General features: G+C 43.7%; 1 protein-coding gene across 1 annotated transcript in view; it reads right to left on the bottom strand.

Annotated features, from left to right (window-relative positions):
* The window catches only part of LOC311110132 (echinoderm microtubule-associated protein-like 4), a 115752-nt gene that overhangs the window by 34375 nt on the left and 66956 nt on the right, over positions 1 to 14421 (bottom strand). The window contains exons 2-4 of the mRNA XM_084152975.1: positions 8689 to 8871; positions 1617 to 1758; positions 756 to 977 (exon numbers count right to left, since the gene is read on the bottom strand). Coding sequence (XP_084009101.1) covers positions 756 to 977; positions 1617 to 1758; positions 8689 to 8871 — 547 coding nt within the window. The remainder of the gene's footprint in view (positions 1 to 755; positions 978 to 1616; positions 1759 to 8688; positions 8872 to 14421) is intronic.

The raw sequence follows: 14421 nt of genomic DNA, 5'->3' as shown, positions 1-14421 counted from the left end.
GAGTCAGCTTGTAGGCTCCCGGCCCGCCAGGAGTCGCTAGAGCGCGATGGGACAAGGAAATCCCAGATGGCCAAACCCTCCCCTAACCCGGATGACGCTGGGCCAATTGTGCGCCGTCTCATGGGTCTCCCGGTCACGGCCGGCTGTGACACAGCATGGGATCGAACCTGGGGCTGTAGTGTTGCCTCAAGCACTGTGATGCAGTGCATTAGACCACTGCGCCACTTGGGAGGCCCCCGCTGCTGGGTTTTTCACTCTCAACAGTTTCCCGTGTCTAGGGCTGGTGTGTGCATGTGTGTGTGTATATATCCTGAATGGTACGAAGCACAGCTGGTATATGACAGATAGGGCCTCTCCTATTCCTAATGGTGAGAGGGCTCACACTGTTGCAGATGAGGGCAGAAGGGAAATCTGCAAACCATTCTCCTCTATTGTCCTCTCATCTCTGAATGAAAGGGCTTTGCTACAAGCAGGGCTACAACTAGTCTAAAAGAGAAGTTACGCAGTTCGAGAAACTAAGGTCTGCAGTGGCTGAGTCCGTACAGGGAAAGACAACTGAAAGTACAGGTGAGAGATAGAGAAAGAGAAGGAGAGAAGAGGTTAATAACCATAAAGGGTTCAAATGTAAGTGATCTAAGAAGCATGCCAACCCTGCCCCCAGTCAAAGGTAAGCTAAAGTCATGAGCATTCAGTGTCGGCAGGGCATTGCATTGGTAAGGGGGGGCATCGACAAACAAAATGGGCATCTTAGGAACCTTTTGGCTGGGGAGGTGCCCTTGCTCTCCGGGGCCTGCCTTTGGGACTGAGGGGGGTGAGGGGAGGGGGGATGGCTGGAGATGGAGGGGGACGGAGCGGGCTGTACGGGGCTGGCAGGGGAGGGTTTATCGTTAGCCTGGTTGGGCTGGGAGGGCCCCTCCTCCTTCTCCTTGATGCCCTCCATCTGAGGCTTGTCCTTTTTCCTCTCCGCTGTCTGACCGCTGTGGAGACAACCAGGGGTCAACCAGAGGATAACCAAACGAGTGGAACCATGGGTACAAGGGGACACAAACAGATGGAACATATCTATGAGGACAAAGAATGGCAAATAACAAGACAAAGGGGTACACCAGGACACCGCTGATGGTAAGCTGATCCTAGATCTGTTCCTATACGGGCAACTTCTACCCGCAGCCTTCACTACTGAGAGACCTGCAAGGCCCCAACTTCCTCCATAGGCAGTGAATAGCTGAGCCAGTATATTTGATTAATATCGAGTTACTCATTGAGGAAGTGCTCAGCAATGCTTAGCCATAGGCTTAGCTACATGCTGTAACAGGTACCCCATCACAACATCATTGTCCAGAAATAACCAGGGAAGTGTACTGTATAGGCTTCTGCTGAATCACTGCAAGCTGCAAGGGAGAAAGTTAAACACGTGATCAACATTCAACAGATTGACAAATCAAGTTTATTTTCTGGGAGAGATTAATGTGGCGTTTCGAAGCAAAACACGTCAATACAGACTCTGCATCAATGGCTCCCCATCTGATACGAGCAGGTCTAGAGTTGTGCAATGACTGTTTTTGAATGGTATGTGTGTGTGTATCGTATGTTACTGTGTATGTGTAGTACAGTACCTCTTGGCTGCTGAGGAGAAGGTATCCTTCCTGGTGACGGAAACTGTGGAGCTGTCTCGGTCTCTGTGGCTGGGCTTGCGGCTGCTGGAGCTGCCGTTGGCGATGCAGGACATAGAGTAGGCCTCGCGCAGGGGAGTCTGGCCTACAATGGGCAGGAGAGAGCACAGTCAGAGGGGACAGTAAAACCTATGCAGTACATACCGTTAACCGCCAAAATAAAGGACACACTTGAGTAAATGAGGGATACAAAATATATTGAAGGCAGGTGCTTCCACAAAGGTGTGGTTCCTGAGATAATTAAGCAATTAACCTTGCATCATACTTAGGGTCATGTATAAAAATGCCCAGTTGCCAATTATTTTGGCTACCATGGTTAGAAGAAGAGCTCTCAGTGACTTTGAAAGAGGGGTCTCAAAGGAGCATAGGGGGTTTAAATGGTGTGTGTATGTGTGTGTGTGTGTGTGTGTGTCTCAGTCACCAGATCTCAACCTAATTGAAGACTTATGGGAGATTCTGGAGCGACGCCTGAGACAGTGTTTTCCACCATTATCAACAAAACACCAAATTATGGAATTTCTTGTGGAAGAATGGTGCCACATCCCTCCAATAGAGTTCCAGACACTTGTAGAATCTATGCGAAAGTGCATTGAAGCGGTTCAGGCGTCTCGTGTTGGCCCAACGTCCTATTAAGACACTTTATGTTGGTGTTTCCTTTATTTTGGCCGTTACCTGTACATCAGGATACAATGGGTAGAAATATGGGAGGAAAGAGAGCGAGAGAGAAAGAGAGCGCAAGAGAAAGAGACACTGTCTACTAGGGCTGACCCCAATTTGTCGACTGGTCGATAGGCTGTTGGTCGACCAATATATTGTTTAGTCGAGCAGTAGCAAATATATCTTTTTTTTTTTTTTTATGGCACACGGGACACCTGTCTGATTCGCGCCCATGTCAGTGAACTAATCCATTGCAGAGGTTGAGACTAATCCATTGCGGAGGTTGAGACACTGCGGTCGCAGTTGTAAATGAGAACCTGTTCTCAACTGGCTTACCTGGTTAAATAAAGGTGAAATAAATAAAAATAAAAACAGTCCAAGAAGAATGTGCTCTCTCTCGCCAATTTGTCCACATTCATTGTTTCATAACTTCACTGTGTGAATTGTTTGCCTTGATTGTTAGTGTCTATCAATTTCAAATACATATATCACCAGAAGTAGCCTACATTTACCGTTAATTCCTATAATTTCTAATCTACAATGTTTGTTTGGTTATGTTAATTTCTGTTCATGCATTCAATATATTATTATTCCAGTCTTTTACCGTTCTTATTGTCAGCGTGGACACGTTGTTTGCAGAACACACAACCTGCTACACTTGTGAGAAACAAGTTTTGGTTTATTTCATTCCATTTACGAGTTTTGTCAATTTAGTTATTGTCTTTTGTTTGGAGCGCTACTGTCAATGTTGAGTAAGGATGTGCACCTGATTATGCATAGAAGTATAGCCTAAACGTGCCCATTTGGGGATCTGATAGTATTTCTGATTGGCTTAATGCACCACCACTAATGAGCTGTGGAGCTTCACAATGTAATGTTTTCTTCACCTCAAACAGCAAGCAAACAAAGTCTGTTTTTACATCCATTGAGAATGGCAATAGTTCCTCAACGTATTAGAAAAATTGTTGTTATTTTTTGTTGTTTTTTTGCACTTTTTCTCCCCAATTTCGTGATATCCAATTGGTAGTTACAGTCTTGTCCCATCGCCGCAACTCCCGTACTGACTCAGGGGAGGGGAAGGTCGAGAGCCATGCGTTCTCCGAAACAAGATCCTGCCAAGCCGCACTGCTTCTTGACACATTGCTCGCTTAACCCGGAAGGCCAGCCGCACCAATGTGTCGGAGGAAACACCGTACAACTGGCAACCGAAGTCAGCGTGCATGCGCCCGGCCCGCCACAAGGAGTCGCAAGAGCGCGATGGGACAAGGACATCCCGGCCGGCCAAACCCTCCCATAACCCGGAAGACGCTGGGCCAATTGTGTGCCGCCTCATGGGTCTTTTGGTCGCGGCCGGCTGCGACACAGCCTGGGATCGAACCCGGGTCTGTAGCGACGCCTCTAGCACTGCAATGCGCCACTCGGGAGGCCCTGAAAAATCTTTCTAGCTCTCTCCCTTTCGATAACCACTCAGCGTGAAAGGGAAAAATGTCATGCTCTGATCCAGTGGAAACGTCCTAAAAATATATCTACCTGATGAGCTCTTATCCCTTGCGCAAAATAGCCTACAGCTGTGTCTGTCCCAAGCTCACTGGCACAGGAAACAATGTTGCAAGTTTGCTAGTGAGCTTTTCTGGACCCAAAATGATAGTTGACACAATGTTTCAAGTTCGTTGCAGACCGGCCATGCATAGCCAATGCGATTTACAGGATATTTTCTACCTGCAGACTGCAATGTTTTTATTTGTTGTAGGCTATTACATAGTTGGCAATGGCAATATAAGTTACTTTTTAGGTTTGTATTATTTTCATTTGGATTTGGATAGAATTTTGATTAACCACATGACAATGGTTTTGAGATACGAAGATGTTATTATAAATTAAATGAAACTGTTCTACGAAAATGTGAATATGAAAACCATAACTGGCACGCAGATCGGTATAAATAGTAAGATAAATCAGCATTCTACATGAGAAAGGTTTCCGACTCCTCATGTAGCCTATTACCGGCAACTTCAGGAGAGTAATGGCAGAATCTGCGAAAGACAGCAGGAGCAGGAGGAGGATGGTCGGGTAAGGTTAAGGTTTTTCTCTTCTGGTTATCTTGATCTCTGGTCCCCTCTTGAGTCATTTGTGTTTTATTTCATTAAACAGCATAGGACAAGCATTTAGTTGATTTTATTAAAACACATGAAAAAATACATGTTTAAAAATGTCGACCAATCGATTGGTCGAAAAAACAGACGACTTTCGGTCGACCAAGAGTCGGGGACAGCCCAACTGTCTACAGCAGTATATAGGGATTAAAGGGAGGGGGAGTGGTTGAACAAGGGAGTATGAGAGTATGACTGCTCGGCAGACAGACAAACAAACATGGGTTAAGAGTCTGATCCGAGGGAGAACAAAGGAAGGATTAGGGAGGGCAGGTCCTGGCTCACCCCCCCCCCCCCTCACCCCGTTAACCAGACAGCCTAATTGGATAAGGAGGGAAGAGGGAGCTTAAAGGACAGGGCGCAGGCATCTCGGTGAGATAAACCATTGATTAACTGTCCTCCTGCAGAGAGCCGCAACACACACTGGGCACATATTAGTGGGCGATTCCACACAACCATAAACAACAATTATTTTGGGTATCTCAAATTGTTCTGACAATTCTCACATAGAAACTTCATTGGGAGGAAGGATGTTTCACATGCTATTGACATTTGCATCACAAATATGTTTGGGGAAAATCATGATGAAAGTGGCCATTTTAAGCCCTTTTTAGACCTATACATGCCTCATCTAAGACTCTATGATCCATGAACTGTACATGATAGAGACAACATCTTGATGTCATTATACTCCTTATAGTGTGCTTTAAAATAAGGACTATGTCTAGATTCTGAATTATAATTTTTCACATTAATTTATTAAAGATTAAAAATATTAATATTAATATCTCAAAAGTACCCTTTTAGATGTTGCTTATTTTAAGACCGATTGTTTGGAAAAATATACTCTACTAGTACATCACATTTCCAGAGCGGGCTATCTGCTACTTTTTAAGTAATTATCAATTTTATGAGCACCACCAACACAGTGAATGGGAAAATTGATTCAAAGGGAACTGCTGGTAATTTGCTGAATGTACAATCCTAAAGGAGGGCCATGTTCGGTTAATTACCTATAATGTGAGTTTCTATGTATAAAATGGATCATATCTCCAAAAGTAGCAGAGAGCCCATTCTTGAAATTTGACGTGTTTGAATAGTATATTGTTCCAAACAATATGTATAAATATAAGCAAAATCAAAAAGGGTACTTTTGAGATGTTAATAATAATATTTGTAATCTTGAATAAAATAATGTCCATTTTTTCCCTCCAGAATCTAGACATAGTTCTTATTCTAGAGCACACTACAAGGAGTATAATGGCATCAAGATGGTGTATGTAGCATGTACAGAGTACGGATCATAGAGCCTTCCAGGAGGATGGTCTGAATAAGTCTAAAAAGGGCCTAAAATGGCCACTTCCATCATGATTCTCTCCAAAATGATGTGTGATACGAATGTAAAAAGCATATCAAACACATCCTTCCTCCCAATGAAGCTTCAATGACACTTCTGTAAAGGCACGGACACACCGGTAACATTTGCCAGCCAAGAATACTTAGCACCTCTGAACAGTGTGCCAGCCATAATTTGCAAAACGATTGTACATGTAGAACTGGCAAAAATGTCGGCAGTCAGACGCCCACCGACGGGTGGTCCCTAAAACACACCGCACCGAAGGAAAGGCAGACTAACAGCTGACCATCACTCGGTGAGACGTGTTTCCTCTCCAAGATATGTGGGGGGCAGGGCTATGTTGGGGGGCGCGCGGCGTCCCAGTGGATGCCTGATTCCGTGTCAGTGACACAAGGCCCAGTTTCACGGCCCATTACCTCCCCAGCACAAACACACAGCATGGCGGAGGAGGTGGCCTCCCTACCCCAACCACCAGCCCCCACCACCTCCCTCCTCTCACCAGTCTCCTCCCCTCCCCCTCAACATCAAGACAAAAGACAGCCTGAGTGTAATTGGGGGAAGACTGGAAATGCTGGTACACAAGGCCAGAGGGAGATTCAATGAGTCTAATGAATGAAAAGTCAACCAAAATCAAACCTATCCTATTCTAAAGACTGTACCTTCAGAAAGTATTCACGCCCCTTTCTAAAATCATGTTTTCACTTTGTTATTATGGGGTATTGTGTGAAAAATAATTTTCACACAATACACACAATTTCACACACTATTTAATCCATTTTAAATGCAGGCTGTAACAGAACAAAACGTGGAATAAGTCAAGGGGTATGAATACGTTCTGAAGGCACTGCATATCAACAATGACTAATGCCTTGCAAGAGGGAGGGTCTTCATCTATCGACCTGGCTTCCTGATCTTATAAACCGTTTATCTCTCCCATCGATGCCATGTGATTGACAGGTTTGTGTGTGTGTTTGTGCATGCATACAGAGGTCTGAAGGACTGGAGGACAGCCCCAAGCCAGTGAGAAAGTGACCTCTGTGTGTGTGTGTCTGCAGTGTTCATAGTGCCACACTAAGAGAACCTCTGTATGCCTTGGCTTCCTCGTTCATGATAATAAATTACTTGGAAAATAGAAAGATTTGGTGGAAAGGGTGGAAAGAATGAGAGCTGGAAAGATAAAGATAGGGGGCTGGAAAAAGAGAAAAGTTTACAAAAATGAGAATGAGAGAAAGGGATACAGTGCTGGCCAATAATGCAAGTGGTAGAGGGGAAAGGAAGACTGAACAGGAGAGGAAGATATTTCTGGTACTTGAGTAAGTTAACAAGAGCAGGAAGGGGCTCTGTGTGTGCATGCGTGCTCTGAGTGTGTGTATGTGGGGCGGTGGTGGTTTGCATACTCTGTAGAGTTGGCTTTGAAGTCAGAGCATGGGTGTCTGCAGAGAAACTAAACTGAACCATGTGATTTCCTTTGCTTCCTGTCTGCTTCAGTCCCAGATTACTGCCCACGACACAAAGCTCTGCCACTGTATGTGCCAAACTGCCAATGCCGTAACACATCAACTCAATAACCCCTAAATAACATCAGTCAATGTCAATGTGCCAGGAGTGCTGACTAACTCACTAGAGTAGTACGCACACACAGCAAGGGGTTGCCAGGGGTCGTCACTATGGTGATAGATGGTATTAAGTAGGAGAGTGACGTCATAATGAGATAAAAAGGTGACCAGCGGAATGGAGAGCTGACCGGAACAAGGGATCAGAGGGGGCTGGAGGGAGGAGTGACAGATGATGGACAGAGGGATGTGTCACAAAAGAGCTAAGCAAGGGTGACACAGGGTGAGTGCTGTCACACAATACAGTAACTCCTATCCTACCATTCATATACAGTAAGGGTCCTGTTCCAATACTTTTCAAGTGCATCCTTATTTCCTTGAAGGAATTACTCATTTGAAATGAATGGATAGGTGAAAGCATAGAAATGGAAACCATGCTCTCACTCTATACATGTTGGATCAGTGGTTACCTCAGGAAAGGAAGAAAGGATGCATTTTTTAAAAGAATTTTAACAGGGCCAGGATATCTCTTTATCAAGGACCCATGCATGGTTTCCCAGCCAAGACACTTCCCAGAGAGAGACTTCCACATGATCATATACAGTAATTGGCTCCATTAGAGAAAGTAAAATGTCAGGACAAGGCTGCCGAGTCGCCATTCACACAGATAATGATCCATTATCCACAATTAGGCCCCCCTGCCGACACACCCACAGTATTAATGTGTTAACCAGAGGTTGGATAATTGTGTGAGAGAAAATGGAGCACATTCGTCATGGAGAATATAATGTTAGATTGTGATTGAATGGGATGTGTAAGCATGTGTTGGTGTGTGTCGGTTTGAGAGGGTAATAGAAGCCGGGGGTCAAGGTCGGAGTGGAACTGTTAACAGATCCAGGCTCCATCCTGAACTTCTTCATGTAAACACAAGTGGAGGAATACAGGATAGAGCTCTCTTTCACAACTACGACCTGGTGAAGAAATGTAAGGGAGAGGAGAGGGGCTGAACGAGCCATTGGGAAAGTGGTGATGAATGGAATTTCCATTGCTGGAGGGAAGTTATGGTAAATGGTACAGAAGCTAGTGCAGATGGATTTGACAGTGCATGATCAGTTTGTAAAACTGCCCCTGTTAAATTGCCCCTTGCAGGTTGGTTTTAAGAACCTACCCATGCAGATTTCTAAGGGTTTGCAAAAAACCTGCAGATTGCAGGTATAATCATGAGAGTACATCAGATGGTGACAGTGATGGTGACGACAGACAGTTCAGGGGTCAGGGTTCAAGGGGTGACTGACTACCTTTGGTGCTAGTCTGTTTCTTGGCAGTGGTGGCCGTGTCCTCGGAGAGCGCCAGGCGTCGCAGCACGTCGGCCAGCGCCGCCTTCATCACAGTGATCTCATCCTCTTGCTGCTGGACACGCAGTTCCAAAGACGACAGACGGTCCTGCACATCAGACGCACTCGCCGCCGAGATACTGTCATCTACAGAGCGAGAGGAGACTGGGTTAGATACTGTAGACAACACACATTTAGACATCCACCCACCAAAGAGACCCCACATCTCCAAATACACAGCATAGGTGGGTGATTCCTCACAAAACGAGGAAAAAAAAGCCCATGATTTCGGGGGATTTCACATAATTCAATCCATAGAAAGGTCATTTGGAGGAAGGACTGTTGACATATACAGTATTTGAAATTTGTATCTTAAGAAATAATGTAAACATTTTGACCTTACCAAGGCCTCCTTCAACCCTTTGACGTGTACAATCACATATTTGTGATCATTGTTGAGTGGCCCCTGCAGCGTACCATCGCAAATATGTGATTGGAACCGTAGCAACAGAAAGTGTGATGCAACAAACGCGTCTAAACAGTATTGTTGTCTGAAAAGCATCTAAACAATATTTTGTACTGATGGGAAATAAAGGTCTTCACAACTTTATTCCTTAATTTGACCTTTTATTGTAAAAGATAAATGCAAACTTCATCATCCAAGCATCACACATCACAGCCAAACTCATTCCATAAACCAGTCTAAATAACAGGTTGCGCTAACAGCTAGACTTCAATGTACCACATCTCTAGTGAGTACAAGGGAGAAATGTAATATTGTTTAGAAAATAGATGCGTGTCAGCTAAGCTAACAACAGCTACATTTTATATGATGGCAGCCATGTTTGTTTATGTTTGACAAGCAAAAACTCCCTAATCCCAGAATTCACTATAAAACGCAAATAAACAAAGTCAAAGCCCATTGCCCGAAAAATATGAACTTAGTTTGGCCACTTTTCAGCATATTACCAAATCTTCTATGTACAGATCATCACCCCAAATACAAGCCTACTGCCTAGTCTAACCGTAGCGCGAAAGTTAAACAGGGTTGCCAGATTTGGGAGAAACCATTTTAGGGGGGGTTGTGGGAGGGGTTAATTTCATTTGTGGGGGATTTCAAGTCTATGGGGGGTAGAAATGGGTGAAGGTATCGTGGGGGGATATGATACAGGAAATATTATTATGATGGGGGATTTATCAATAAATGAGGGGCAAACACAGGAGAAGTATATAAGTAAAATAAAAATAAAACCCCTGGAAAGAGTGTCTGAGATGGCAACCCTGAGTAACGATAGTTACAATCTAAGTCAGTCGAGTGAACCATTCCTTCACATCGTTTTGTTATAACATCTTTGGTCTCACAGACTTTTACGTGACAACCAGAATGCATTGTATGATGTCAACAAACATGGTGCCACACATATCTAGCATTTAGCTTAGCATTAGCTCATCATAATCAGTACAACCATCCAAAAAGTATTTTACACACATCATACAGTGAGGGAAAAAATTATTTGATCCCCTGCTGATTTTGTACGTTTGCCGACTGACAAAGACATGATCAGTCTATAATTTTAATGGTAGGTTTATTTGAACAGTGAGAGACAGAATAACAACACAAAAATCCAGAAAAACGCACGTCAAAAATTGTATAAATTGATTTGCATTTTAATGAGGGAAATAAGTATTTGACCCCTCTCATTCAGAAAGATTTCTGGCTCCCAGGTGTCTTTTATACAGGTAACGAGCTGAGATTAGGAGCACACTCTTAAAGGGAATGCTCCTAATCTCAGTTTGTTACCTGTATAAAAGACATCTGTCCACAGAAGCAATCAATCAATCAGATTCCAAACTCTCCACCATGGCCAAGACCAAAGAGCTCTCCAAGGATGTCAGGGACAAGATTGTAGACCTACACAAGGCTGGAATGGGCTATAAGACCATCGCCAAGCAGCTTGGTGAGAAGGTGACAACAGTTGGTGCGATTATTCGCAAATGGAAGAAACACAAAAGAACTGTCAATCTCCCTCGGCCTGGGGCTCCATGCAAGATCTCACCTCGTGGAGTTGCAATGATCATGAGAACGGTGAGGAATCAGCCCAGAACTACACGGGAGGATCTTGTCAATGATCTCAAGGCAGCTGGGACCATAGTCACCAAGAAAACAATTGGTAACACACTACGCCGTGAAGGACTGAAATCCTGCCGCGGCCGCAAGGTCCCCCTGCTCAAGAAAGCAAATATACAGGGCCGTCTGAAGTTTTCCAATGAACATCTGAATGATTCAGAGGAGAACTGGGTGAAAGTGTTGTGGTCAGATGAGACCAAAATCGAGCTCTTTGGCATCAACTCAACTCGCCGTGTTTGGAGGAGGATGAATGCTGCCTATGACCCCAAGAACACCATCCCCACCATCAAACATGGAGGTGGAAACATTATGCTTTGGGGGTGTTTTTCTGCTAAGGGGACAGGACAACTTCACCACATCAAAGGGACGATGGACGGGGCCATGTACTGTCAAATCTTGGGTGAGAACCTCCTTCCCTCAGCCAGGGCATTGAAAATGGGTCGTGGATGGGTATTCCAGCATGACAATGACCCAAAACACACGGCCAAGGCAACAAAGGAGTGGCCTAGCCAGTCTCCAGACCTTAATCCCATAGAAAATCTGTGGAGGGAGCTGAAGGTTTGAGTTGCCAAACGTCAGCCTCAAAACGTTAATGACTTGGAGAAGATCTGCAAAGAGGAGTGGGACAAAATCCCTCCTGAGATGTGTGCAAACCTGGTGGCCAACTACAAGAAACATCTGACCTCTGTGATTGCCAAAAGGGTTTTGCCACCAAGTACTAAGTCATGTTTTGCAGAGGGGTCAAATACTTATTTCCCTCATTAAAATGAAAATCAATTTATAACATTTTTGACATGCGTTTTTCTGGATTTTTTTGTTGTTATTCTGTCTCTCACTGTTCAAATAAACCTACCATTAAAATTATAGACTGATCATGTCTTTGTCATTGGGCAAACGTACAAAATCAGCAGGGGATCAAATACTTTTTTCCCCTCGCTGTATGTGTCCATTACAATCTATGCAAGAATCGGAATGCATGATTTGTCACCAGTATTTGAAAACGTGAATAAAACAGTAAATACATGATGCTCCATACAAACGGTGTGCTACAGTAGAAACGACAACACGATATACAGAAACTATAAAGATAACGTAATAAGGCACTTACTTTGATAGGAACGCACACATATCCAAAGTTATTATTAGTAATGAATACAACAATGAAGGCAATGTGGGCGCCAGCCAGAAAATGTGCCAGGGGGAAAACTTTGTGCAAGCTCTTTTCTGACTAGAGATGAGCAAATGTCTGCATACTTCATCTGGGGGAAACACTTGGGAAGTGCTTGGGCTCTAGTTGAAGAGAGAAGTTTGTCCTTCTCAGTAAAGCCTCAAACATATATTGTCCGCAACCATGAAATGGGCTACTTCTATGTAAATTAATGAAGATGTGGAACACACCTCAATTCAAACTGTTGTTAGAAAATAATTTGAAATTGACAAGTTGAAACATAGCCTATAGATAATTAGCAGGCAGCGTGCCTTAGTTTGAGGGCAGTGTGGGTAACTGTCCTGTTGCGTAACAATCACATTTTGGAACAGTGAGAAATTCTGCATAAAAATACTCATTCTGGGGCGACTGTTAGACATATTTGGAACTCATGTGTGAAAAGGTTAAGACTCCATAATGTTTCATCTGTAGGTGCTACAATGCAAACAATTGTGTCATATTAAGTTTTACCGCTTGCTCTGTAATGACTAGTTTATGAATATGGACAAATAGAAACATGAACATTGAAAATATAAAACATCTGATTTGCAAAATTGTTCAATATATTATTGAACATAATATACTCTACGGGCATATCAAAGTTCCAGAGTGGGATTTCTGCTTGTCTGTATAGGTCTACTTGTCGCATCTGGTGATTTCCCTAAGGCCCCACTGTGAAACAATATGGAAAGAGTGGGAAACACAGGCATGAGGGCTTGAATGAAGCCCACGACGCGGTTAGCCCTTGTGGCTGGGACCGCAGATTGTCCCAGGCTTGTGGCTGTCTAGATCCTGCTGTTTGTTGCCGTTTCCATCTTCCCTGTCTGGAACTGCGAGGAGTAACAGCGTAGCCTACATTGCTACCATGACAAACACCAAAGCCAGTGGGAGTACCGTTGAGGACAGTGGTGTCTCTCTATGACAGGTGAATTATCTTTTAAACAAATAAAAAGAGTTCTACAAGAGGTTGTTACAACAACAAGAAAATAGCTTCAAGTGTTGTGTCCAATACTGGTGGAGTCAACTAATAAAAGAATGGACGACCTGACCAGAGGTCCAGGACCTGAAGAACAGTTTGCAGTTCTCCCAAAGTCAGCTTGATGAGTTTAAACAGGATAATGGCAAGATGACAGTAAGTAATTGATAGAGGACAATCAGTTCTATATGTGAATCCATGATAATAATGATGGAGAAATCTGATTATCTCGAGGGACAATCAAGGCGGAACAACATGGTTGTGGACGGAATTGCAGAATCTCCACATGAGACCTGGACGGAGTCTGAGGACAAAGTGAGGGAAATGATCTCGGAGAAACTGAAGATGGACCACAGAAAGATTGAAGTGGAGCATGCCCACAGGACTGGAAAACCCACCACCTGCCCAGGCCGATAGTGGTCAAGTTCCTGAGGTTCAAGGACAAGGTAGCTGTTCTGGAAAGAGCCAAGAACTTGAGAGGAACATACATCTTCCTCAATGAGGACTATCCTGAAGCTGTGCGTCAGAAGAGGAAAGAACTTATCCCAGCCATGAAAGCTGCCAGAGCGCGTGGGGACATTGCTTACATCTGCTATGACAGGCTCATTGTCCACCCTCCCTCCCAAAAGCCTGGAAGGGATGAGAGAGCCAAACCTATGGGTTTGTAGCTTCAACCCCGCAGCACACACACACACACCAACTGATAATGGACTGCTGAATGTTTTTTTTCTCTTGCTTTGTTTGCTATTTTACATATTATGTCTATCACTGATTAGCTACCCAGGAAAGGGCTGAAAACAGCCCATATTAATATATGTAGCCTTAGAAATAAGGTTCATGGAATCAATAACTTGCTAACATCAGATAACATTAATATATTACCAATTTCTGAGACTCGCTTAGATAATTCCTTTGATGATACAGCAGTAGCAATACAAGGATATAGAGTCTAAAGAAGAGACGGGACTGCTTATGGGGGAGGTGTTGCTTTATATATTCAGAACCATATCCCTGTAATGCTTAAAGAAGATCTCATGTCAAGTGTTATTGAAGTGTTGTGGTTGCAGGTTCACCTGCCTCATCTAAAGCCTATTATTTTGGGGTGTTGCTATAGGCCACTAAGTGATAACAGTCAGTATCTAAATAATGTGTGTGAAATGCTTGATAGTGTATGTGATGTAAACAGAGAGCTCTACTTTATTGGGGACCAGAATATCGACTGGTTTTCATCAAGCTGTATGCTCAAGAGGAATCTCCTCACTGTAACCAGTGCCTGTAATCTGATCAACCTACCAGGGTGTTTACAAACACTACAGTCAATCACATTTAATCAAATGTATATATAAAGCCCTTTTTACATTAGCAGATGTCACAAAGTGCTATACA

Source organism: Coregonus lavaretus, assembly GCF_964263955.1.
Source record: "Coregonus lavaretus genome assembly, chromosome: 1".
Taxonomy (NCBI): domain Eukaryota; kingdom Metazoa; phylum Chordata; class Actinopteri; order Salmoniformes; family Salmonidae; genus Coregonus; species Coregonus lavaretus.
Note: the sequence above shows the minus strand (reverse complement) of the source record. Positions and strands in the feature narration are given on the sequence as shown.